The 27715-nt window shown below is 31.6% G+C and overlaps 2 protein-coding genes across 2 annotated transcripts; one reads left to right on the top strand and one right to left on the bottom strand.

The window, feature by feature from the left end:
- Window positions 1-1195: 1195 nt before the first annotated feature.
- CRK70 (cysteine-rich receptor-like protein kinase) lies at window positions 1196-4347 on the bottom strand. The gene is made up of 7 exons (XM_003555955.4): window positions 3430-4347; window positions 3105-3224; window positions 2663-2796; window positions 2338-2548; window positions 1998-2235; window positions 1738-1888; window positions 1196-1664 (listed from the first exon to the last, which is right to left on the bottom strand). The coding sequence occupies exons 1-7, from the start codon at window positions 4283-4285 to the stop codon at window positions 1356-1358; spliced, it is 2019 nt and encodes a 672-aa protein (XP_003556003.1). The 5' UTR covers window positions 4286-4347; the 3' UTR covers window positions 1196-1355.
- An 11736-nt stretch (window positions 4348-16083) lies between these two features.
- CRK69 (cysteine-rich receptor-like protein kinase) lies at window positions 16084-19708 on the top strand. The gene is made up of 7 exons (NM_001369287.1): window positions 16084-16983; window positions 17072-17188; window positions 17757-17893; window positions 17991-18201; window positions 18310-18547; window positions 18823-18973; window positions 19097-19708. The coding sequence occupies exons 1-7, from the start codon at window positions 16155-16157 to the stop codon at window positions 19439-19441; spliced, it is 2028 nt and encodes a 675-aa protein (NP_001356216.1). The 5' UTR covers window positions 16084-16154; the 3' UTR covers window positions 19442-19708.
- The last annotated feature ends 8007 nt before the right edge of the window (window positions 19709-27715 follow it).

Below are 27715 nucleotides of genomic sequence, written 5' to 3'. Positions count from 1 at the left end.
ACTATTAATCTTCCATATATGATCATCTGAAGCTCCATTTTTATAGGCAGGTATTTCACATCTGAATAAGATGTAGAACTTATCTTCCGCAAGTGTTTCTGTTTAATAAGGTCACTATTATCCCGGTGCTTATTTTTAAAGTATATCACTGAGAATTTATTATCAATACTAAATTTCCTATTTCCAACCCTGTGACCCTAGATCCTACTATTTTACCACAGGAAAATATTAGTGCCTTGTTTGTTCTGTATTTGTCTCTTTACTCTGACCGGTAATAGGAGATTACAAGCGCATATATATATATATATATATATATATATATATATATATATATATATATATATATATATATATATATATATATATATATATATATATAAATTTTTAGTCACATTAAAAAATATTGTCAAATTATGAATAAATGTTAATAATATATTTTTTTAATATTTTATTAAATTTCTATTTGATTCATATTACTAAAACTTAAAAATATCATAGAAACACTTTAACAATATAAGTTACATCTAACATTTAATAAATGTTAAAAAATATATTAGTAATATTTATTTATAAATTTGTGATATTTTTTTAATAACATTTTTATTAATATTAAGTGTTATATAAAACATGTTATTAAATATCATACTGATGTACCGTACAACATTAGCCTGGTGCAAAAGCTAGATTACCCCGGCTTCGAAAGGCTGTAACCTTCAAAACATGTTGAAAAACATAAAAAAGTGCCCGTACTATGATGTGTGTTTTGCCAATGAAAGCTTTCTATCTCTCCAATTCATTAAAACAGAATTGACGAATTCTCAGTGCTGGATTACTAATTCTGTATTCCATTTGTCTAATTAGTTGCGATCCTTATCTATCTATAACTATTAGCAACCGTCGCAGGGCAAAAACATAGTTATATGAAGTTGAAAAAGTTCCTTCTTGAGGTGGATTATCTTGTAATTTCAGTTTCTAGAAACCGTTTATTTCAATCGAGCTTGATCTAAACTCAACCCTTTTGTAAACATAGAAACCTTTTGATTTGTTGTCCAAAAAGGAATAAAAATACGAAATTAATTAATAATTTTTTATAAAATTAAATAAAAACATTTCAAAAGAATAAAAAATTTACATTCTTTTTAATATTTTAAATAAAACTTATAAAAATACTTTTACTCAAAACAAAACCATAAGATTATAAAAACAATTTTATTAAATGAGTGAGATAAAATAAAATTAAAAACATCATACAATTAAAATAAAAATTCATTCTTAATGTCTAAACAAAGAGCATTTGTTTGGCTTGCATGAGCTGAATGAATGAATGCTTCTGAGAGTCACCACTACACTGAAATCTAGCGGGGATCTAGATCACTAATGGAGACTTCATTTGATGATGCTTGCTTGAAGTTATTTCTTGATTCATTTGATCTTGATGGACCTTTGACATTCGTAGAATATGCAGGTTGTGAGGGTATAGGAAGAACGAGAGAGTTACTGTTAAACATGATTACAACTGTTGCCATGGTTGGTCTATTGGCTACGTTATCTTCAACACAAAGTAATCCAATATGGATGCATCTCATTATTTCGTCTCTTGAATTATTGTGCAGTGTTTGATCTACTATATTTAAGGCAGTCCCTTCCCTCCAGTTCGTCCATACCTGCAAGCATTCGTACAATGTCATGAACTATTTTAAGGACAAGAAAATTGTGACTTAAAGATTGCAATCTTACAAAGCTTATTAGATGTTCTACATAACCGCTCTTATGGATATCACCATTTTTGTGTCCAGTGACTATCTCAAGAACTAGTACGCCAAAACTAAAAACATCTGACTTCACAGAAAAATGCCCATGCATTGCATATTCCGGTGCCATATATCCACTGCATAATAACATGTACAAAATAAGATAACAACAGACAATTTTTTACTTTATTTTTATGCCAAAGACAATGATTACAAAAAACCATTTGCTCATATTATGATACTTACTAGGTTCCAACAACTCTACGTGTATTTCCAAGAGTTTGATCTGCATCAAACAGTCTTGCCATGCCAAAATCTGATATCTTAGGATTCATTTCATCGTCCAAGAGTATGTTGCTTGCTTTGAGATCGCGATGAATAATGCGCAATCTAGAATCTTCATGAAGATAAAGAAGACCTCTAGCAATACCTTGTATAATCTTGTAACGCCTTTCCCAATCCAAATTTAAACGTTTGATTGGATCTACATGCCATAGGAAACATTGTGTTTAGAAAAACTCTTTTACAATTTTTATCAATAAAAAAGTAATAGATATGCAGGGTAGTCAAGCAGAAATTGTGTTACCAAATATAAAGTAGTCAAGGCTTCTATTGGGAAGAAACTCGTACACCAGTATCCTTTCTCCTGTTTCCAAACAAAAGCCCAATACCCTTGCTAAATTTCGGTGTTGCAGCTTTGCTACTAATAGCAGTTCATTTTTAAATTCTATATCTCCTTGGCCAGAATCCTTGGACAACCGTTTGATAGCAACTTCTTCGCCATTGGGAAGCCTGCCCTGAAAATATGCAAAATTTGTGGTATGTTTAATCCACTGCAAGCTACTTAATTTAGCAAACTACGTTGTGAGGAAGAGGTTATGTTTAACTAAATCTCGTAAGTGTTATCCTACCTTGTAGACTGGTCCAAATCCACCTTCTCCAAGCTTATTTACATCTGCAAAGTTATTTGTTGCGTCTATGATGGTTTGGAAGTCTAATTGTAAGGTCTCAGTTGGTTCAATTTCATAGTCAGCTACAGATTCACCTGGGGAATTCGAGTTTTAGTGAGTTCTTTAAATGATATCCAAGACCGGTGCTGCAGCAAATGTACAGTTTTTTTTTTTTTTTTTTTTTGTATTTCTGTCTGATGGGTGAATTTCTCATCATTTAGCTTACAGATTTTATTTCATTCGTACAATACAAATTTTATTTGCTAAATAATTGATAGTAAGAAAAATTATATGACTGGAAAAAAAATTCTGCTGCAATAATGTGATTTCCAACACTATCCCCAAACAATTGTTAGTCTATCAAAATTAACAGTTATAGGAAAAAAAAGAATAGTTGACTTACTTTTAAAATACTTCGTTGGCTTCCTTCGTCTCAAAAAGAAGCACATAAAGGTGAAGAGTATCAGAATGGAGACAATTGGCACAATTATTGCGATGGCAGTTTTCCATGAGTTGCTCTTGCCTGAAAAAATCATTTGCATATTTAGAATAATAACATGAAAAAAAAATAATTAGTGAATGATTGTGAACGGAGTCAAACTCCATGAATGGAAAAGAAAAGTTTAATACTAACTATTAAGTATAAAATACTTGTGAGTTAGTGTGTGATGATGCCAAAATATCAGTAGCTTAGATATAAGTAGCATGGAACATGTCATGATGGGAACCTTTGATGAGCATGGCTGATGGAGCAGGAGAAGGAAATGCTTGCGGTATCGACGAATGAGGGACGTCCGTGGTAGGAATAGGATCAAAGTATGGGGTGGTATCAAATCTAAGATTACAACTCGGTGTAAAAATTCTGCCACGTACTTTTCCAGCACAGCAATTTGGGATATATGATATTAATTTTCCAAACAAGCACTGATTGCATTCCAAGTCTGTCAAATCAGGTGTGCATTGCACATGAGCAAATATAGTTTGAAAGCTTGGACCTGTTTTGTTTGCTTGAGCATACTTAAGTTGAGAATCACCGGCAGCAGCTCTGTTTCCTAGACTTCTCAGAAGGTCCCCGACAACTTCATTATACTGATCCACATTTGTTGCATTTTGGTTGTTCCGTATATTATACAAAGGATCAGATTCCATAATTCCAAATATTGAGCGGGTAGAGTAGCGCAACATGCACTGATCATACCACCCAATTGCCTCCTTCTGGTTTGGACAAAGTTGTGTGAGAAGGATTCTTGAATTGTTGAGGCAACTACGGCAAGCTTCTGGCTTAAGATCTCCTCTACACATCCCAATAACGTTGACTTTGTCAGTGTTTTGGCCATTTGAGAAATTGTAGAAGCCATAGTCGATTTCAGTGTTGGAAGAGAGGTTGGACAACAAGGTATTGAGGTTGGCCTGAAACGTACTATTAGCAGTGTAGTTACCATTTTGGTCAAAACAGTAATGTTTTACGAAGTTTGGCTGTGATGTGGCCAGAGACATGAGAATGGCATGGAGAATAAGAAATAAGAGCAAAGTTTTAGAAACTATGGCCGGAGCAGCCATCCTGAAATTGTGAATGAATGGCATGTAACAAAGAGAAAGATTGATGGAAGCTCCCGTTAATGGACCCTGTGTTTTTTTATAGACCCGTGAGCAAACATTGTCTTATAGGTTTTATTATTGTAAAAATATACATGCACTAATGTTACTAATCTAAACATGTAAATAAATTTAAATAGCACATTATTTAGACAAAACAGCGGCAATTACGGAAGGTGGTTACAAATATATTTGCAAAGATATGAGATGAATGTGAATGGAAAATGGATCAGATTCAAAATAACTAATTTTTTAAAAAATAATAAAATTAATTAATTAAAAGAACGTGGAGGTGAACGTGCGCTTCATTATTGCATTTTAATAACATCATACATTAACAAGTTGGATTAGTAGAATTAAAAATTAAAACCTAACTTAACTCATACGAACTGTTTGACTCAAATACTCAAAAAATCTAACCTAAAGTGGTTAAAAAATTTGAATTGTTTCTTTTATTCTGTTGACAGAAAAAAAATGAATTGTTTATACACGCTAATGGATTCCCGAAGGCGGTTTTGCAGACTTAAATTTTATTCCTTAGCTGACTCAGTGGACCAAATTTATTCAATGGTCTGTTTTACGATTTTGCAGATAATGAGGAAATGTATATCATTTGAACTATACATAATACGGTAAATGTTACTCAATATTATAACAGTGTTGATTAAAGAGTTAAAAGGAAAAAAAATTGTTAAAGATGCGTAAAATTTATGTTATTTATAGTTATTTTTATGTTTTTTAGGATTTCTATATTAAAAATTTTCAATTCCTTAATCATTGTCTTTAGGAAACTAATCAGTAAGTCCTTGAATTTAAATATCATGAATCTATCATTAAAACTTATAATTTTTAGTACTAGCACAATTCATGTAGTCCGCACATCAACGAAGACCAGTCATGAATGAACAGCGTGTCAGAAAGATGGTTCCATATGATTTGCAAGTTGTTAAAACCATCAAATTTTGGAAAGTTCATATATCCACTTGCGTATATTGTAGTTGACAGAAGACTGCAGGTAAAATTTTAATCAAAGTCGGATCACGTAATAATTGGTATTGGTGTGTCCTCGGTACATTAACTTTGATAAGTAATATATGAATAATAATAAAAAAATAAAGACGTTTGGAGACTCTAATTGACACCGTATGGTGTGTTTAGTTCAATGGTGAGAAATAAAAAGAAATTTTTTGAATTAAAGTAAAATGCAAGAGGTTAGATTTTCATATAATAAAATATAAAAATTATTTTATATATTATTTTTTTCTTTTAAAATAAACACATCCTAAGAAAAAGAGAAAAATGAAAAAAAAAAGTGTAAATATAATTGATGATATAATTTGATACGAGAGAGATGTAAAATATGTATTTATGATAAATGTATGTCTATAATTACTCTAAGAGTTTGATTTTATATTGGAAAATTAATTTTAGATTAATTTTTACATGTTTGGATTCGCATTATACAAAATTTTAAAATTAATTTTACATTTAAATTTTGAATTCAGATAACTTTTAGAAACTTTTGTATTAGATAAAAAATTAATATTAAAATTTATTTTTAATTTAATTTTATAATAAAAATATCTAAATATAAAATATTTTTAAAATTAATTTGAATCAAAATTAATTTTATTAACATCCAAATAAGCACTAAAACTTTGAAGGACTTGTTGTGTTCCAAGATTCCCGAACGCGGCAAGTTTTGTTTAAGCCCGATTTAAATAGATTATTCTTTACCTGATTGAGCGATGTGTAGGACCAAATCAATGCTCTAATCATAAAACTCAGTCTACCCGGAAGAATTATTTATGCTATCGTAAATTAAAATATTAATGGACGCATGCGCGTGCAACTTGATTCGTTTATTGTGCTATATAAAAGACGAGATTCACTTGGTCTTTTTGAGAAAGTTTAGAAAGCAAGTTGAACAAAAAGGGTGTTGAAGTTTGCCAGGAAGCTACTCTTAGCCGTGTCATTTTTGTCGAATACAAAGACAATAATGTTTTACGAAGACTGACTGGACGGTGGTTTGACTTAAGAGACATGAGAATCCATTACAAGGAGATTGTCTTACACCACCATTAGTTTTTGTTGAACATTAATCTAGAAAAGTATAGATGTATAATTGGTGGTCCATTATCTAGAGAGTTTTACACCTATGGAGATGTTGTAGTGTGTAGAAACTTCTTGATGGAGGTAGAAAAATATCTTATTATCTAAAGTCATAGAAGTACTTAAAACATTATAGAGATTAATGATAGATGATAGATAAGTCTAGAAGACTTTAGGACTAAGTAGTATAGAAGTATGTAGAAATCACCTATGTAACCTATATAAAGGCATAAGTTGTAGCAAGCCACGTAATGTAAGTCAAGAAACTAATAAGTACAATTCAAGTTAAGGTGTCAATTTTTTGAAAACTCATCTTCTTTCTACTCTCATCATTTCTATCATACATTTCTACCATATCCTTCCATAAAAAATAAAAATAACATAATCACGTCTCATATCCTAACAGTGGCATCAGAGCAATGTTGATGCTATGGCCTTTGCTACATCACCTAGCCCACTAACCTTCAACTATAACCAAACCTTAGTTCTCATATTTAATAGGGAAGCATATGATTATTGGAGCATTCAAATGCAAACTCTATTCATCTCACAAGACTTGTGGGATGTTATAGAGAATGACTATCCAGTCCCAGAAAGCCAAGAAGAATTGGCTACGTGGACAACAACAAAGCAAAAGAACTACAAGCAAAACAAGCAGTATGATGTTAAGGCTCTGCTATTCATCCAACAAGGAGTTAGTAGAGAGATCTTGCCAATAATCATGCAAGCAAAAAATGCAAAGGAGGCGTGGTAAACTCTAAAAAATGAATTTAAAGGCACAGACAAGGTAATTTCTATTAAACTTCAATCTTTGTGGAAGGATTTTGATACATTAATAATGCGGAATGATGAATCTATACAATCTTTTTTCTCTCGTGTCTCAAATATCTTCAATCAAATTAGAAGTTACGGGGACACGATTGAAGACAAGAAAATAATACTAAAAATATTAAGAAGTCTTCCCATAAAATATGATCATATTGTGGCTGCCATAGAAGAATCAAAAGTTTTATCTAAACTCACTCTAGTAGAATTAATGGGCTCTTTAGAAGCTCATGAAGCTAGAATGAAAAGATTTGAGCAACCACTAGAACAAGCATTTCAATATAAAATTAATATCTCTAAAAATGATAAAGATAAGAAAAATAACTACGGTAAATTTCCTCAAAAAAGAGGAGGAGCATTTACTAATCGTGGTAAAAGGAGTGGAAAGCAATGGAGTAATAATGCTTCAAGCTCCTATTGCAAATTATGCCAGAAAAATAATCATGATACAAATGATTGTCGGTACAAACGCGAAAAGTGAAAAAGGCACCTACACTACGAAAAGATTGTTTTTACCGACAAAAAGAAGAAGCAAATTTTCTAGAAAATAAAGAATCCCTTGATCATACTTTGTACTCTGCTTCATCTTTTCAAGAATCAAGGGATGTATGGTATGTTGATAGTGGTTGTTCAAATCACATGACAAAAAACAAAAGTTGCTTTGTGCAACTAGATGAGACAATAAAATCCAAAGTTATACTTGGTGATGGAAATGTTCAAATAGTTGAAAGAAAAGGCACCATTGTTGTTAAAACTCAAAATGATAGCCAAAAATATATCCATAATATTTTTTATGTGTCAGGTCTTACTCAAAATCTTCTAACTGTTGGTCAACTTATTCATAAAAATTATAAAGTCATCTTTGATGATGATAAATGTAATATCATTGATAAAAAAAATGGCCAAATTATTTCTATCAAAATGGCTCCTAATAAAGTATTTCCTCTATTTATGCCATTTGGGCAAAACAATGCATTGAAATGTGAGAATATGGATGAGTCCATACTATGGCACTTGAGGTATGGTCATCTAAACTTTAATGACCTCAAATTATTAAAACAAAAAATATGGTGCTTCAACTTCCTTTTATTTCATCTAACCTTAAAGTTTGTGAAGGCTGCATTTATGGCAAGATGCACAAGTTACCATTTCCAAAAGCATCTTGGAGAGCTAAAGCTCCACTTCAATTGGTGCATGCTGATATCTGGGGACCATCAAGTACCCCCAGCTTTGGTGGAAGAAGATATTTTCTCCTCTTTGTTGATGACTACACTCGAACGATGTGGGTGTACTTCATCCAACAAAAATCCGATGCATTCTCTTGCTTCAAGGAGTTCAAGGCCCTAGTGGAAAAGCAAAGTGGGCATTCCCTTAAAATCTTGAGAACAGATCGCGTGAGAGAATTCAATGGACACATATTCATCAATTTTTGCAATGATCATGGCATCAAGAAAGAGCTGACTGTTCGTCACAATCCACAACAAAATGATGTCGCTAAAAGGAAAAACAGAACCATTGTGGAAATGGCTCGATCAATGCTACAACACAAGAACCTGCTAAAGAATCTATGGGCGGAAGTTGTTAGTATAGCAGTATACATCCTCAACCGTTCTTCAACTAAAGTAGTCTTAAATATGATGTCATATAAAGCATGGTTCAATAGAAAACCAACAGTTGATCATTTTAAAGTTTTTGGATGTGTTTCTTATTCGCACATTCCAAAGGAGAACCGACAAAATCTCAATGAAAAAGGAGAAAAGTGCATCTTTGTTGGCTATAGTGACCAATCTAAAGGTTACCGATTATTCAAACCAGATTCAAAACTGCTGATCATTTCAAGAGATGTCATCTTTGACGAAGGAGCAAGCTGGCAATGGAGTACTAAAGTCAATGAGACGCAAGAAATAACCAATCCAAGCTCGTGCACACTGCCACCATCACCAGCACAACATGACCAGCAGCACCAGCAAGAAGAAGTAGAAGAAGTCCCACAACAACAACTTCGAAGATCAGGAAGGCCACACAAACCGAATCCAAAGTACGCAAATGTTAGATTTTTTGCCTGTGAACCTCAAAAATTTTGAGGAAGCATCGAAAGAAGAAGTTTGGAGAAAAGTGTTAACTCGTTGGCAAGTGCACCAAATTGTCACAAGTAGTAAAGTACTCGGAACTTTGTTTGTACTTAAATTAATGCAAATCCAATTTTTCAAGCAAGAGATAAGAGATTTAAGGTAAGAGATAAAGAAAGATAGAAGATAAGGTAAAGAAAAGATAAGATATTTAAAGATAAAATTAGAAGATAAAGGAAAAGATAAAAGAATTAAAGATAAAATTAAAAGATAAGATAATGTTGGAAACTAACTTGCCTAGCCTGCGTATGAGTGTATGATTTTTCTTTACCAATTCAGGTGATTCTATCCTACCCACATCTATTCATTTACTTGCCCCTGATGCCTCACGATGACAAGCCTATTTTACCTATTTATCTCCCAAATGTCTTTGCAAAGACTCAATAGATAAAATGCATGAAGTTCTAATTCTAGATGTTTGCTTTGATGCATGGGCATAATGCAATCACTCTATGCCTAACAATGATTTTATTATGATATTTTTTCTTCTTGTTCTATTAGAAGTTTTCCTTTCCCGAGCGTCTAACCCCTAAAACTAATGCATGCATATCTTCTTTAAATCTTATTTAGAAGTTACCCTCTCCCTAGCATCTAACCCCTAACAGAATATAAAAATGAGTATGCAAGATAAAAACAGAAAAGAAAATAGGAAAGAAAAAACTGGTATTGCATTGATAAATAGTGAAGAGTACATCATACATCACATTGGCTTCTAGGCTTGTCAGACCCTAACTAAGGGTTTAGCTACTCATGGCCATTGAGGGCTTTACAATGAGAAGGGGGTGGAAAGAAAGAGAGGGAGTAAATGAAACCCCACATTCTGTCGTGGTGTTCTGTGTTTCCCCCCTTGGACTGGCTCTCTACTTATAGCTGTTGAAGTGGGTTTTGGGCCTTCATAGGCGCGCTTAGCACGATCTACACGAGTTGTGTGCGTGTTGCAGGCTTAGCGCATTCTATTTCAGTTATGCGCGCTTAGCGCCTGTTGTGCACTAAGGGCACATGACAACTCTCGAGCTTAACACCTCGCTTAGCGCCTGTGCTTCCTGGCCCGCTTAGCTCGCGACGTGTGCTGAGTGCGTATATTGGGCTGTGCCTACTTCATATTTTCTTTTTTTTTTCAATTTTTCTGGCCTTTTTGCTTGTTACACCTCCAATTTTTATATCTATAGCCAAAATTCAACAAAACATCAATTCTTTAATATTTAAGTGCAAATAATTATTTTTAAAGATAATTTTACCTTATTTTATATTATCAAAATACAATTATTTAGAAGTTATCCAAAAGCCATGGACGAGGAAATCAAAATAATAGAGAAAAATTATACATGGGAGCAGACAAGGAGATCATTGGCCTGAAATGAGTTTACAAAATTAAATATAATGAGGATGGAACAATCCAGAAACACAAAGCACGACTTGTCACTAAAGGATATTCACAACTGTCCGAGTTGATTTCAATGAAATATTTGCTCCCGTTGTGCGCATGGAAACAATCAGAACTGCCTGCATTTTGGGATATATGATATTAAGTTTCCAAACAAGCACTGATTGCATTCCAACTCTAACAAATCAGGTGTGCATTGCACATGAGCAAATACAGTTTGAAAGCTTGGACCTGTTTTGTTTGCTTGAGCATACATACGATGAGAATCACCGGCAGCAGCTCTGTTTCCTAGAATTCTGAGAAGGTCCCCGACAACTTCATTTTACTGATCCACATTTGTTTCATTTTGGTTGTAGAGTAGAGTAGCGCAACATGCGCTGATCATACAAAGGAGAAGAATCAGCAATTCCAAATATTGAGAGAGTAGAGTAGCGCAACATGCGCTGATCATACCACCCAATTGCCTCCTTCTGGTTTGGAAAAGTTGTGTGAGAAGGATTCTTGAATTGTTGAGGCAACTACGGCAAGCTTCTGGCTTAAGATCTCCTCTACACATCCCAATAACGTTGACTTTGTCAGAGTTTTGGCCATTTGAGAAATTGTAGAAGCCATAGTCGATTTCAGTGTTGGAAGAGAGGTTGGATACAAAAGGGCATTGAGGTTGGCCTGAAACGTACTATTAGCAGTGTAGTTACCATTTTGGTCAAAACAGTAATGTTTTACGAAGTTTGGCTGTGATGTGGCCAGAGACATGAGAATGGCATGGAGAATAAGAAATAAGAGCAAAGTTTTAGAAACTATGGCCGGAGCAGCCATCCTGAAATTGTGAATGAATGGCATGTAACAAAGAGAAAGATTGATGGAAGCTCCCGTTAATGGACCCAGTGATTTTTTATAGACCCGTGAGCAACCATTGTCTTATAGGTTATATTATTGCATTTCAATAACATCATACATTAGCAAGTTGGATTAGTAGAATTAAAAATTAAAACCTAACTTAACTCATACGAACTGTCTGACTCAAATACTCAAAAAATCTAACCTAAAATGGTTAAAAAAATTGAATTGTTTCTTTTTTCTGTTGAGAGAGAAAAAAAAAATGAATTGTTTATACACGTTAAAGCATTCCCGGCCCGAAGGTGGTTTTGCAGACTTAAATTTAAATCAGTTATTCCTTAGCTGACTCAGTGGACCAAATTTATTCAATGATCTGTTTTACGATTTTTCAGATAACGAGGAAATGTATATCATTTGAACTATACATCCGGTAAATGTTAATCAATATTATAACAGTATTGATTAAAGAGTTAAAAGAGAAAAAAGAAATTGTTAAAGATGCGTAAAATTTACGTTATTTATATATAGTTATTTTTATGTTTTTTACGATTTCTATATTAAAAAATTTCACTTCCTCTCTTTAGGAAATTAATCCGTAAGTCCTTGATTTTAAATATCATGAATCTATCATTAAAACTTATAATTGTTAGCACTAGCACAATTCATGTAGTCCGTACATCAACGAAGACCAGTCATGAATGAACAGCGTGTAAGAAAGATTTGCAAGTTGTTAAAACCATCGAATTTTCGAAAGTTCATATATCCACTTGCGTGTATTGTAGTTGACAGAAGACTGCGGGTAAAATTTTAGTCAATGTCGGATATCACTTAATAATTGGTATCGGTGTGTCCTCGGTACATTAACTTCGAGAAGTAATATATGAATAATACAAAATAAAAAAAGACGTTTGGAGACTCTAATTGACACCGTAGGGTGTGTTTAGTTTAATGGTGAGATTCTCGTATAATAAACTATAAAAATTATTTTTTATATTATTTTTTCCTTTAAAATAAATACATCTTAAGAAAAAGAGAAAAAAGAAAGAAAGAAAAAGTATAAATATGAATGAGGATATAATTTGATATGAGAAACAGAAAGAAAGAGATGCCAAATATGTATTTGTAATATATGAATGTTTATATATAATTATTCTGAGTATGTTCTGTCTCATGTTGGAAAATTAATTTTGGATTTAAAATTGATTTTAAATTAATTTTTATATGTTTGGACTGAGAAGATTTTAAAATTAATTCTAAATTCAAATTTAAATTGAGGTAACTTTTAATAACTTTGTATTGGATAAACTCTTAATTTAATTCTATAATAAAAATATCTAAATATAAATTAATTTTATTAACATTCAAATAAGCACTAAAACTTTGAAGGACTTGTTCTGTTCCAAGTTTTGATTATGCCCGATTTAATAAATAGATTATTCTTTAGCTGATTGAGCGATGTGTTGGACCAAATCAAAACTGAGTCTACCCGGAAGAATTATTTATGCGATCGTAAATTAAAATATGTTAATGGACGCATGTGCGTGCAACTTGATTCGTTTATTGTGCTAAAAGCCATATCCAGTGTCAGCACGTGTGTTGGAAAGCAAGTTGAACAAAAAGGGTGTTTGCCAGGAAGCTACTCTTAGCAATTTTAGTTAATTGCCAACTTGCCATTTTTGTCGAATACAAACACAATCATGTTTTACCAAGACTGACTTTAGAGACATCAGAATCCATCACAAGGAGATTGTCTTACACCACTACTTGTTTTTAGTCTCAATCAAAATACTTCATATATTAATACAGAATAATTTTATAATTAATTTACAATAAAAGTTTAATAACATTTTATTTTTAGGCTTGAAATCCTAAGTATCTTTTAACTCATTCAAATTAAGGATTAATTTTGCTCCTAGTGACTGCTAATCCAAGCTAATTTTCCATAAAATAAAAATGAAATACATATTCTCCTGTTAAATGTTCAAAGAATTCTGATTTGATTTCAACGTTCATTCAAAACATTAGAAATAAATATTCAACGTTTTTCTTTTTTCTCTTTGAAAATAAATCCATTTCACATTGAGGTTGAATTGTTCTATATCCATTTGCGGAAAGACCGCAGTCCAGTAATGATTCTTTAAAAAGCAAGGATTCTGAATTTTATTAATTAATTTCACTTTTTTTTTTTTACTTCATTTCACGTTCAATCTATTTAGTATATAAATTTTCTGAAATAGACACTCAAACACTGTCATATTATTCTATTAATCTTTGTCTTTTCAACACAATTGCTTATCTGTCATAGTGCAACCCAGCTCCCTTTTAAATGCAATATATGTATAACCTTTGTTTAAATGATATAATGGGAAAGAATGTGAACAAAAAGTAAGAAACTAAACTTTAAAAAAGCATTAAATTCTAATTAGAAATTATAACATGACTATTAAAACTTCAAATTATCTTTTTTTTAACAAAAATAAAAACTCCAAATTATTATCAGATACTTAATTTATAATTCAAATTCTAATGCACTTATTAAGTTTCATTATGACAAATTATTTGAATTAATTTTTGTTATCAAAATATTTAAAACAAACTTTAACTTCATTATTATTTTCTTTAAATTTTTTTGGTAGTTATTATTCTCTTTAATGTTAGATACCATATATTTAAGTTAATTTAAATTATTTATTAAATATAAAATAAATTTCCATTTTATACTTTTAATATATACCTAAATATTTTTTATTTTCTACTTCATAAATATAAAATGTCACATAAAAATGTTCTAGTCATTCCACATTAACCCCCTAAAATATATATTTTTCAAACAATTTTTATAATCATTTTTTCTTTATGTAAACCAACGTAAAATATACATATACAAAGTTATTCACTCAAAATATTTACTCTTAACTTGTAATCATTTTGAATAGTTATATAATACAAATAATTGCACTCATGCCTAATTTTAATATTCTCCATGTTAATATTTATGATAAATAACCAAGTCAACAAAACTTAATTATTAAAAAGAATTATTTGCTATACCGTAATAACTTTTTCAATAAAATTAACTTCATCAAATTGCACAAAAGTACTTTTTAAACATGTATCTCTAGGCTCCTTCCTCCTTTAAAAAGGCATAATTTAACTGTTATCATTTGATCAACACTGACTATTTAAGTATAAATAAGCCCATGGTGGGCACGTGATTTTTTTCTAGTTGGCTATTTAAGGCCAAGGCAAATTTCATATTGACGTGGACTAAACACGTTACAGGATTCCTGGTCATTATGAACACAGGAAATTTTGCAATTTGCCTATTCCTGATCATTATGAACACAGGAAATTTTGCAATTTGCCTATTCCTGATCATTATGAACACAGGAAATTTTGCAATTTGCCTATACCCCAACTAAATAAATTATTCGTGCATTTAACTTGCTACGTGCTAAATTGCCTAATATTTTTCCGTCAAAAAAAAATTGTCTAATATTTTCAGATTAACCTCTTCTTTCTTTGGATAGAAAGGAACTCAAAGAAATTAAGAAAAAATATATGATTGACCGAGAAATATTAATAATATATTTTTAACATAATTTTTTTAATATAATTATTATTAGTAGCTAAAAATTTATTGAAAATCATTAACGGTATTACATTTTCTTTAATGGATTACGAACTCTTGTAATCAATTACCCGGTTCTCACATTCAGGAATTTGATAAAGAGCAGTGTTATAGATTGCAGGAAAGTGATTCTATTACAACAAATCCAGTTCCACAAAATTTAAACTTTGAAACGCACTCCTTTTATATTAATTGTTTGAGAAAAGTTGTCCTCTTTTTCTTTTTGAGACTGTATTCTGTGTTTGCTTTTCCTCTCCAGTCTTTACCCACTCTTGTTCCAATCTGTCTTTCAAAAGTTTTTTATTTTGAGTACTGAAAATGCAAGACATTTCACATTATTATCGGTGACTTATTTTAGATTTGAAGTTACAATAAATCAGATACTGATTCCTTCGTTATTAATTATAAAATATAATTGATTAATTTATATTTATTAAAAAGTTAGTTTATTTAATTGTTAGCTATAAATTTGCTTATAATTATAATATTTTTTTAATTCATCCTTAACTTTACTAAAAACTTATTTATCTTCTCTAATCTTAGAGAAAAAGACAATTAGTATATTTTAGTAAAAAAATAATTTACTGAACATGTATTGTGAATAGGGACAAAAGAAGTAATATAATTTGACACTTGCAATAAGTTTATCTTGACTCATGATTGCTATCAGCTCATACAGTTTGCACAGAAAAAAAAAAACATAATATATAAAAATATTAAATAAATCAAACTTAAATTAAAATACTTAATAAAAAGTACAAGTGAATGTAACATAATTTTATTATGATTAAAATATATCAAAATCAAACAACACATAATAAAGATTTGATAATTAAATCAGAACTACACGAACACGAACGAATATGATGGAAGGAAATTTTGGCTATAAATTGACAGCAGCACCCTTTGGCTGATAGATGCTCATTCATAATCATACCAATGGCAGACCTTTCTTGCATTCATCTTTTCTTTCTTTGTTGTCTATTTCTAAAATTTATACCTCAAGGCAACGCCAGCATGTTTCACACTGCATTCTGTGATAACAAGGAAGGGAACTACACAGCGAATAGCACCTACAACACCAACCTCAACACCCTTTTATCAAGTCTCTCTTCCCACACAGAAATTAACTATGGTTTCTACAACTTCTCATATGGTCAAAACCCAGACAAAGTAAACGCAATTGGGCTATGCAGAGGAGATGTTGAGCCACATGAGTGCCGCAGTTGCCTCAATGATTCCAGAGTCACAATTAAACAGTTTTGTCCAAACCAGAAAAAGGCACTTCTGTGGTTGAACACTAGCAAATGCATGTTGCGCTACTCACCCCGCTCGATATTTGGCATCATGGAAATTGAACCTAGCCAATCCTTGATGAACATAAACAATGTAACGGAACCGGATAAGTTCAGTCAAGCTCTGGCGAACTTAATGAGAAACCTCAAAGGTGTAGCCGCATCGGGTGACTCTCGTCGTAAGTATGCCACGGATAATGTAACTGCTTCAAGTTTTCAGACCATATATGGTATGGCAGAGTGCACCCCTGACTTGTCTGAGAAAGACTGCAATGACTGCTTGGATGGGGCTATCTCAAAAATCCCAACCTGTTGTCAGGACAAGATAGGTGGTAGAGTTCTTAGACCAAGTTGTAATATTAGATTTGAAAGCGCAAGCTTCTACGAAAATACGCCTATTTTAAACCCAGATGTACCACCACCATCTCCAGCAGTAGCAATTCCTCCCTCCATCAATAGCACTTCCCCAAAAGGTACTTGCTTTATTAGACTTTGATATTTTGTTATCCTTATTCCTTAATGTTGAAATGTCTCACCCAGCAGAGAATTCTTGTTTTGCAGAAAGCAGCAACACAATACGAATTGTCATTGCCATAGTTGTTCCTACTGTTGTTGTTGTTCCCCTCATTTGTCTCTGCATATATTCAAGGAGGTCGAAGGCAAGAAAAAGTTCTTTAGGCAAGTTCACAATATCAATTTACTTGTCACGTTTTTATTTTCAACTTACTCCTCCTCTATTGTTACAATGAAATATGAAGAAATATAGAGAAAAATCATTGTAGAAAGCCAGAAAGGCATATATGATCTGTCATAATTTAGAGTAAATTTTCCCAATAAATAGTCATTGCTATTGAACTACATACAATATATTATAAAACTTCGTACCCCATTGCCCAGAGGCTCTTCGCTATGCGAAGGTATGGGGGAGGGATATTGTACGCAACCTTACCCTTGCATATGCAAAGAGGCTGTTTCCGGATTCGAACCCATGACCAACAAGTCACCAAGGCACAACTTTACCGCTGCACCTATATTATACAGATAAAATTTGATTTTGTTTTTAATAATTCAAAGCATGAGTAATGTCACTGCTGCAAAGATAACAAATAGGGAGCTATATTCCGTTTCTATTCTGTTTCAGAATTTATACCTCCCAAATTTCCATTTTGACTGGACTATTGTGCTTGTGTTGTAACATCCTAACAATTGAAAAACTCACTAGTTTAAATTCGTTCCCCATGTGTAGTTAAACAACATGAAGATGATGATGAAATTGAAATTGCTCAGTCATTGCAATTCAACTTTGACACAATAAGAGTTGCTACAGAAGACTTCTCTGATTCTAATAAACTTGGACAGGGTGGATTTGGAGCAGTTTACAGGGTAAATAACTCGGTCAAATTCAGATACGCATCACATTTTAATCAAAACGGCTATACCACCTGTTAGCAAAATATTAACCTGACAGATATATTTTCAGGGCAGGCTCTCCGATGGACAGATGATTGCAGTCAAAAGATTGTCAAGAGAATCCAGCCAAGGAGATACGGAATTTAAGAATGAAGTGCTTTTAGTGGCCAAGCTTCAGCACCGAAATTTAGTTAGGCTACTTGGTTTCTGCTTGGAAGGAAAAGAAAGGCTACTCATCTATGAATATGTTCCCAATAAAAGCCTTGATTATTTCATATTTGGTAGGTCTTAATGAGTGCATAATTAGACTGTTGCTCTATATTTCACTTCAGGTTCAGGACAAAGACTAAATATTCACATACCACTAAAACTCATGGCTGTATATGCAGATCCAACCAAGAAAGCACAATTGAATTGGGAAATGCGATACAAAATCATTACAGGTGTTGCGCGAGGCCTTCTCTACCTTCATGAAGATTCTCATCTGCGCATTATACATCGTGATCTGAAAGCAAGTAACATACTCTTAAACGAAGAGATGAATCCAAAGATAGCAGATTTTGGCATGGCAAGACTGGTTTTAATGGATCAAACTCAAGCAAATACAAATAGAATTGTTGGAACCTAGTAAGTATTAGAATATGTTATATCTTATTAATTGTTAAGAGTTTAATTTCAATCAATAATCAAAGGATAATTTTTTAACATTATCACCTAATCGTGTATTACTAAATTGTTCAAAAAGTATGACTTTTTAAGTAGTAGTTATAAGCATAAAGATTTAATGTATGATTGAGTGATAATGCAAAATACTTTCACAATAATAGGAATTCAAAATTGAAGCTTTGTTATGAATATCATTGGCATTACAACTGATTCAACCTATTCATATGGATATGCAGTGGATATATGGCACCTGAGTATGCAATGCATGGACAATTTTCAATGAAATCAGATGTCTTTAGTTTTGGTGTACTGGTTCTTGAGATCATAAGCGGCCATAAAAACAGTGGCATTCGTCATGGGGAGAATGTAGAGGATCTACTGAGCTTCGTAAGTCTTCCTTTTCTTCATATGGTTTCTTCTTTGTCATCTAAAAGTATGTATTAGAAGATTACGATCTCCAAAAGATTAATATAAAGTGGAATCTGTCAATTAATAACAATTTTTTTGCAGGCATGGAGAAACTGGAGGGAGGGGACAGCTGTGAAAATTGTAGATCCGTCATTAAACAACAATTCACGAAATGAAATGTTGAGATGTATCCATATCGGTTTGCTTTGTGTTCAAGAAAATTTAGCTGACAGACCAACCATGACGACCATTATGCTCATGCTTAATAGCTACTCTCTCAGTCTTCCAATTCCTTCTAAACCTGCATTTTATGTGAGCAGTAGAACTGGAAGCATTTCAGCCACGCAGTCATGGGGGTATAGTTCAGGGGAATCAAGATCAAGAGAATTAACAATTAAATCAGCTCAAGAAGCAGAAAATGAGTTTACTGATCCATACCCTCGCTAGATTTTGCTCATGGAATTGATATTCATTCACCATCGATGTCCTGGAGTTCATGTAATTTGTTCATGTAATGTCTTTTTGTTTGAATAATCCAAACTATCTCTTTGTTTAATCTTGAGACTGAAAAATGTCATATGACCTCCAGCTGGTCTTGAAGTGTATACTATCATATCACTAACGTATTTCTTTAGCAATGATGTTAAAAATCTAGTTTCCCGAATTCCCCTTGCATTGAGTCTTTGTACACACAGGATCAAAATTCAAAACAACCACTCAATCTGTTTATTGCAAACAAACTTTCTTTGATCTTTTAGTCCAATAGTTTGAACAGAAAATTGTTTTAAAACTCTGGTGCTTGACTGCTCAAATGAAAAAAGTGCATCACATGATTAATAAGATCAAGCCACACCTTAAAAAAATCAATTACTGAAGTTCCAATTACTGAGAAATTCCTCGATCATAGTGGTGATATTCGGAAACATAATAGCCTGGTTCAGACTAAACAAATTAATTTTTTAACTAAAACACAATATCTTGGTCCTCTTGGATCACATGTAAGCAGTTTGTTCATTCTCTTATTTAAAGTGAGATAACTTACTGTAATGTATGTTCTGATTATAAAATGTATGCTATGAATGGCTATCCCGCTAGTAGCACAACAGCACAAGTAGACCTTTGTGTGGTGTCTTCAAGAATATATTGGACAAAATTGATAAGTCTTAGGAGAAATATATAGTTTAAACTACGAATCTACAATTAATCTTCCTCGATCATCTACACCTCCATTTTCTGAATGCAAATATTTTGCATCTGAACAAGTTTCAACAAATAAATAAGTGGAACTTCTATTTCTGTTTAATAAGATCACCATAATGGCGGTACTTATTTTTGAAGCATATCACTGACAGAGTTAATTATTAATATAAAAAGAAATTCCTATTCACTATTTATTATAACTTGTGCCCTGTGGTAATATAATAGTGGTTTTTCTTCTATATTTTTTATTATTTCATTATGGCTGGGAAAGGGGAAAGTTAGCAAGTGGTGCAGACTTGTATTGGGAAAGACGCTGCAAAATGCATTGACCTGAGTTGACTTGGAAAATGTAATACAATGCACGCATTGCCAGTTATAGATATGGAAATTGCATAGAGTCCGTCCACGGGGCGGCGGAGGCTGATCAATGTTGACTTGGAATAGTAATTAACTATAGTCTACAACCACAAATTCTTGTGTAAATATGATTTATATAAATTAAGTAAATTAAATTAATGAAAATATTTTGCATAATTCAGTTAAATATGAAAGAACTTACTATTTTTTTTATTAACATAAATAAATAAATTGGGTCACGAGAGTTCATAACTTCAAGGTCAGACTTTCGTGTAAGAATACGGTTTCTCGAGACTAAGAATCGATGTGTTAACGAAAATAAAGGGGTGAAGCATAAGAATATGGCAGAGGCAGTAAATAATGTGATACGTGAATGAAGAAAAAACGTGTTGCCACGTGAATTACGGAGCAACCGAACAGGATCCATCATCCATTGCAAACCGAGTAGATATGGTATTGGGGCGGAACAGGTATGAGTATTATCTCTTTAATCTCTTACCTTGACTTTCCAAGATATCTGGAGGGTTTCAGTTCATTGTCTCATCTCCGTACCTATCGGGTACGGTACCAGGTATTCCTGATCCTGTCTCACCCACAATTCAAATTAAAAAAATATTTTTTTTTGTAAAATGAATATTAAATATTTAATTTTAGAAAAAATAAATTGATGGTTAAACATTTATTTTTAACTATTTATATATCAATAAATTTATTATAGCGCGTGTGTCTACAAAAATAGTTAAGAAAATAATATTAAATTATGTAAAAATTCTAAAATAAAATTAACTAATAATAAAAATTTTATGTCTTTTGATAAAATTATGCAAAAATTCTAAAGATTTTAAGTGGTGGGTGGGTTCGGGTTCGAGATCGGGACGGATCTAGTAATCCCATTACCCATTAAATACATACCTGATCAACTTAAATATTACCCGTTAAAATTGGGATGGATTTGAGCGGGTAGCCACATAGGTTTTCTTGCCATTGCCATGTCTAAAACGGAGAAAGAAGACATGTGACTTTTTTAATTAGATTTTAATCTCATTCATTAATTTTTTGTTAAACTGTGATGTAAGAATTGAAGTTGATATATAAAGGTTATTAAACGAGGATACTGTTTATTATGAATAATAAAAACTATAAATATAGATTATTAGATTTTTTGTTTAATGATCAAAATTAAAAACATAATTGTATGTGCATATTTAACCTTTTCACCTTAAAATAAGAATTAATTATTCTAATTTAATTGATAGAGATCAAATTACAAGAGTCTGTGTTCTAAACAAGAAGGAAATGTTAAAGTTCGAGTCTGAAATTTGAAGCTTCTTCTTCTATTGCTAATTTTTCCTACATTAAAACTCAAGAAAATCAGTATCATTATGTTTTTTTTATTTAAACCATTCAAAACATAAATGACAAGAAAAATAATCATGGTAAAAATCGTGTGAGAATTAAGTCTAATGAGGATACAAAAATGAATCTGATATTTTTTTTTTCAGTTTCTTTATTGATTGTGTAATTATTTTTCATGCAATTTTTACTTTTTTTTATACCGTAGCTATAATCCATTAGAGACTATTTAATGTAACTATATATTCAAAACTCAAATCATTAATTTAACCGACACAATTTCAGGCTAGTTAATCGACGTATATGTGATTTTCACTTAATTAATTAAATATTTTAGATTTTTCGCTTAAAGCTTTAAAAAAAATGATCTTAACTACAATTAATAGTTTATTGACTATTTTTTTGGTAATGTTGGAAAACAGCAAAATATAAATTAATAAAATAATAATATTATATTAAACGCGTCTGAAGATGATTTTATATATACACCAGCAAAAAAGAAGATGATTTTTATATATAGATATTAAAGATATATAGTTAGTGAAATAATTTAAATGAATTTTTATTTTTTATACTTAAAATTTGAAAAAAAAATACATCTAGCTTGTACTTGAAGCTTTGATGCAAAACATATATATACACATTTCAAATTGTCCTTAAAGAACTATTTTTGTGGAGAAAAACATATATATACTTATTTCAAATTGTCCTTAAAGCGCTATTTTTGTGGAGAAAAACTTGTCATCAAAGTTGAGGAAAACTTGGTCAATCGATCCATATATTTTAACCGTCAAACATTTGGATTCCACAAGCCACCATTTCATTCAAAAGTGCAAGAAAGTTTCACATTATCATATTGACTTATTCTGAGTTTGTATGGTTATATTTTTTTTAAAAACTATTTGTAATATAAAAGTATACTTTTTGTATTCTCTTTATTTAGAACTAATTACATATTTTGCTAAACGATTTTTCTTATGATATACTATCAAATTTTTTAACAGGGAGTTATGACATATCGATACATCAATGCATAATAATATAAACATTAATATTATGCATAAATAAATACTAACATTAATTTTAAATTAATTTTTTAAAAATAATAATAATAAGATGATCAACTATTAATATAAGAAATTAGAAATTATAATTACAATATATCAATATCAAACTTATTATAAATAGTGTAATACTCAATCCACTTTACACGAATGATGAATAGATATTTTTTTTAATCATTTTGGGTTACCAACCTATCCTAGCTACAACCAAGAGCACATATATAATCAACTAATCACTTCACCTTTTTAAGCATTGCCAATAGAATTTATAAGTACGTACGTACGTCATTAATCCTAACTAAAGCTTCCATCACATTCTCTTCATCATTCTGAATACTAAAACAACAATCATAATATGGCAGTAGTATTTTCTTGTTGGTTGTATTCCTTTCTTTCTTGTCTCCTTGTGATCCTATCTCAAGCCAAGGCCAAGCCACCACTGTATAATGTGACAACAACGAAGGGAACTACACACGATAGCGCCTATCACCAATCTCTACACCCTTTTAACCACTCTATCTTCCAACACAAATCAACTATGGTTTGTACAACTTCTTATATGGTCAAAACCAAGACAAAGTAAACGCCATTGGGCTCTACAGAGGAGATCTTAAGCCACATGAGTGCCTTAATTAGTTGTCTCAATTATTCCAGAGGCAATCTCACGCACAGCGTTGTCCAAACCAAAAAGAGGGAATTATGTATTATGACAAATTCATGTTGCGCTACTCAAGCCGCTTAATATTTGGCGTCATGAAACCTAACCCTGCTGTTTACCTCGTCAACGTAAACAATGAAACTGAAGTGGACCAGTTCAATCAAGTGCTCGGGAACTTAATGAGTAACCTCAAAGACGAAGCTTCATTGGGTTACTCTTATCGTAAGTATGCTACGGATAATGCAACTGCTACAAATTTTCAAACACTATATGGTATGGTGCAGTGTACTCCTGATTTGTCTCAGCAAGATTGCTTTGATTGCTTAGATAGGGCTGTCTCACAAATCCCAAATTGTTGTAATGGCAAGATAGGTGGTAGAGTTCTTACTCCGAGTTGTAGTATTAGATACGAAAATTACAGCTTCTACGAACCTACGCCAATGTTATACCCACCATCCACACTGAATACTTCGTCCACCAATAGCACTTCTTCACAAGGTACTCTTCACATTTTTGTTAATTGATTTCAACAGAAGCACGCCAATTATTTAATTTTAACTTGATGGAGCCAAAATAAGTGCTTGTGTTAATTAAAACTATAAGTCTATACGTGGTAACAAAATTTCAACAATGGTGTTTTATATTAATCTAAATTACTCCGTGGAGTACTGTCTCACTGAGGATTCGGATATTGTGCAGGAAACAGCAACGCTGCATCACGAACTGTCCCCGTAATTAACTCTGCCACTTGTTATCGTTGGTATGGTGCTCAGTTTTATCTGAAAGCACTAAAATGCTGACTACAACGTTTTTTATACCCAAACCGAACTACAAAAATGCTGACTACGATTTGCATAACGCAAGCACCAGTTGGAAAGTTTAGATGGAAGCTGACCAAGCATTTATATTCATATCATCTTTAAGTATATTTTATTATTGTAATGCAAATGAAATTTGCTTATAATATATAGACTTAAATATCTTTATAATGCTTATAATTTAATGTATTTTAGTTTTTAATCTTGGAAAATTAATTTGTATTTTTAGTCCTTAATTTTTTTTCATCCTAATGACGTTTTATATAATATTTTTCACGGCTGATAATAATATCTATAATATTTAAGAACTAAAAGTAGTTTTGTAATAATCTTTGTTAATTCAAGCAAGTCGCAGGCCCAACATGGAGTGCACATAATGTAAGTGTGTACTAAAAAATGTTAATGCGCATTTACAAAAATAAATAAATATTTGGCATAATACAACGAAATCAAATAAATAGAATGGAAATGGCAAATGACAGAATAGAAGTAAGGAGTATACTTAGTAATTAAGGATGCAAGATAAAAACGTGAGAAAAATAAGATAAATAATGAGATATTTACAATTCAATATCAATCAAACTAACTAATATGTATTAATTAAAATAACGTGATAAAAAACATATTCAAGAGTAAACGATAAAGACAATAAAGAAATACAACAGAATAAATAGTTAATCACTAATATGTATAATTTTTTAAAAAAAGTTAAAAGGTTGACTTGGACTTAGTCAACACTAACAAAGTGCTGACATGATGAACCTAGTCACCATCCTAAATAGTATAGGTGCACATATAAAGAAATAGATGTAACCATCAATTTTATTTTATTTCGAACTTCATAAAAGAAATAGGCTAGCCCAAAATGAAAATGATGCATGCATGGAAAAAATGAGTGTAAATAGTTGTTTCTATTTTAGTTCAGACTTCACAAAAATGAGCTAGGCCCAAAAAGGTGCATGTATGAAAAAAAGTGGTGTGAAAAGCATTTTCGTCTTATTACCAACTTCACAAAATTGGGCCCAAAACAAAAGAATGCATGTATTAAAAAGAGGTGTAAACTACAATTGTTGTTGTTTTTTTTTTTTACGTTTTTGTTTTGTTCTTTTTAGGGTTGGGTTGGAACCGGGTTAGGACGACCCGGCCCACCCTGCATTTAGGAATCAAGGTTGAAATAACCCTAGATGACTTAAATCCTGCAACGGTTTGGGAAACTACCACAAAGGGTGGTGCGCCTTCCTCCCGCGTCACTGGTTGGTGATGCAAGATCGCCATATGGGTGGTGATGACAGGACGACAGTGTAGGCGCTGTCGGAGGCATTATGGCACAACCAAAACAAGAAAAAAGGAGAATCGTAGGTGACTGCAGGACGTGTGAATAAAAACTAAACCAAAACACAATAACAAATAAAAAAAAGCACGATTCAATCTACAGGAAACTCGTCAGCGGCCAAGGTACCCACTAGCGAGATAGCATGGAATGAAGCAACATCACGAAAGAAAAAAAAAGACAAAAGGAAGGGAAGAAAGGATAGGAAAAGAGAAGGGGAGAGCAAAAGAGAATGATGAACCGTGAGAATGAAAGGATTACCTTCATATTCCTTTTCCTTTTTCAGACACAAATGTCAAATGGCACCTTAGGATTGATCCTTGAGAAGAAAAGGATTACCTAATGAGTTCTCTTTGAGATCACAATAAATCACAAAAAAATATTTTATTTCTTTTTATTATTTTATTTTATTTATTTATTTAATTTTTACATGTCCTCTTTTTCTTTCTTTCTTTTTCTTTTATGTTGTTTTCTTTTATGCGTTTTTTGTTGTTTTTTTTATATTTTTTTATAGGTTTCTTTTTTTTTCTTTTCTTTTTTTTCATATTTCTTTTTTTTTTGCACGTTTGCTTTTCTTTCTTTTTTCATTATTCCTTTTTTACTCTATTTTTTTCTTCTTTATTTTTTCTTTTTTTGTTTTCTATGATTTTTGTCTTTTTCCTTTCCTTTTCTTTTTCTTTTTTCTTGTTTGATCCAAACAGAATTAGGGTCTGACAATAATCTAAAAAAAAATACTAAATTATAAAAATTAAAAATGCATTTAAACTTAATATTTATAAGCTTGCCTCGATTACTAAAGCTATATACACATCAATGAAATACTTAGGGTTTTGACAGCTAGTGTCATCATGCTCAGTGTTGAATTTGTTAACGCCAAGGCCAATCCTTCTTGCAGGAACCAATAAAACACATTGGTAGCTAAAATTCTCCCTAAATGAGAAAACACAGAAACACAACTAGAAAATCAGTCACTGTCGAATTCGGCAACTGAAACAGCGATCGAAGATATCGGATGAAAAAACCCGATATGCAAAACCTCTTTTACAACCGAAACTTTTGGTCTCAAAATTGTTTGCTGGTATCTGCAAATGACAATGTCATCGGAGGCAAATCGGTCACCCTTTGTGATTGATCTCTAATTTCGGGGGTTAGGGCACAATTTTCTAACAGTGAAACTAACTAACATATCTACTCCTATAAGCTACTAAAAAGATAAAAACACAAATAAAAATGACTATAAAGAACCCACTAAAAAATCTTAACAAAATTTTAAAATTATTAAATATAATATATAGTATTCAAATTTATTTTATTCACTTTTTTATTATAATTTAAAATTTTCCATTTAAAATTCTTAAATACTCGTATATTTAGACTTTTTTTTTTACCAAATTAGGTTATCTCATAAAACAATATATGAAACTAGTGTTGTTTGAAATTATTTACCTAGTAAGGGTGATTTTAGCGTCGTTAGTAAAAAAAAAAAACAAAGGGATTTAATTGCTAAGAAATTAAATATTTAAATAAATACTATAAGATAAGTTTAATTAATGAGGAGGAATAATTTCACATCATCGGCAACATAGATGGATCACTCATTTTAATAATTTCGTGAATTTTAGTTAGTGTATACGTTATTAATGGTTGATTTAAAGAGAAAAATTAAAAAAAAAATATTGATATAAAAAAGAACTAGTGATCACAAAAGTTATAGATTTTAAAGTAAAGCACTTACGTTTAAAAAGTTGAATAGTAGGCCTTGTTTAGATAAATCAAATTAAATAAATACATGCAGAAAAAGAAAATAAGAAGTAAATAAATTTTCTCAGGAGCTTAAGCAAACTTATGAATACACGACCTTATTGCACAGAAGTATTTTTTCAAACTTAAAGCAGTTTTTATGATAAAAAATATAGAAAAACCACTAAGTTTACACTACTT

Source organism: Glycine max, chromosome 20 (genome assembly GCF_000004515.6).
Source record: "Glycine max cultivar Williams 82 chromosome 20, Glycine_max_v4.0, whole genome shotgun sequence".
NCBI classification, from domain to species: domain Eukaryota; kingdom Viridiplantae; phylum Streptophyta; class Magnoliopsida; order Fabales; family Fabaceae; genus Glycine; species Glycine max.
Note: the sequence above shows the minus strand (reverse complement) of the source record. Positions and strands in the feature narration are given on the sequence as shown.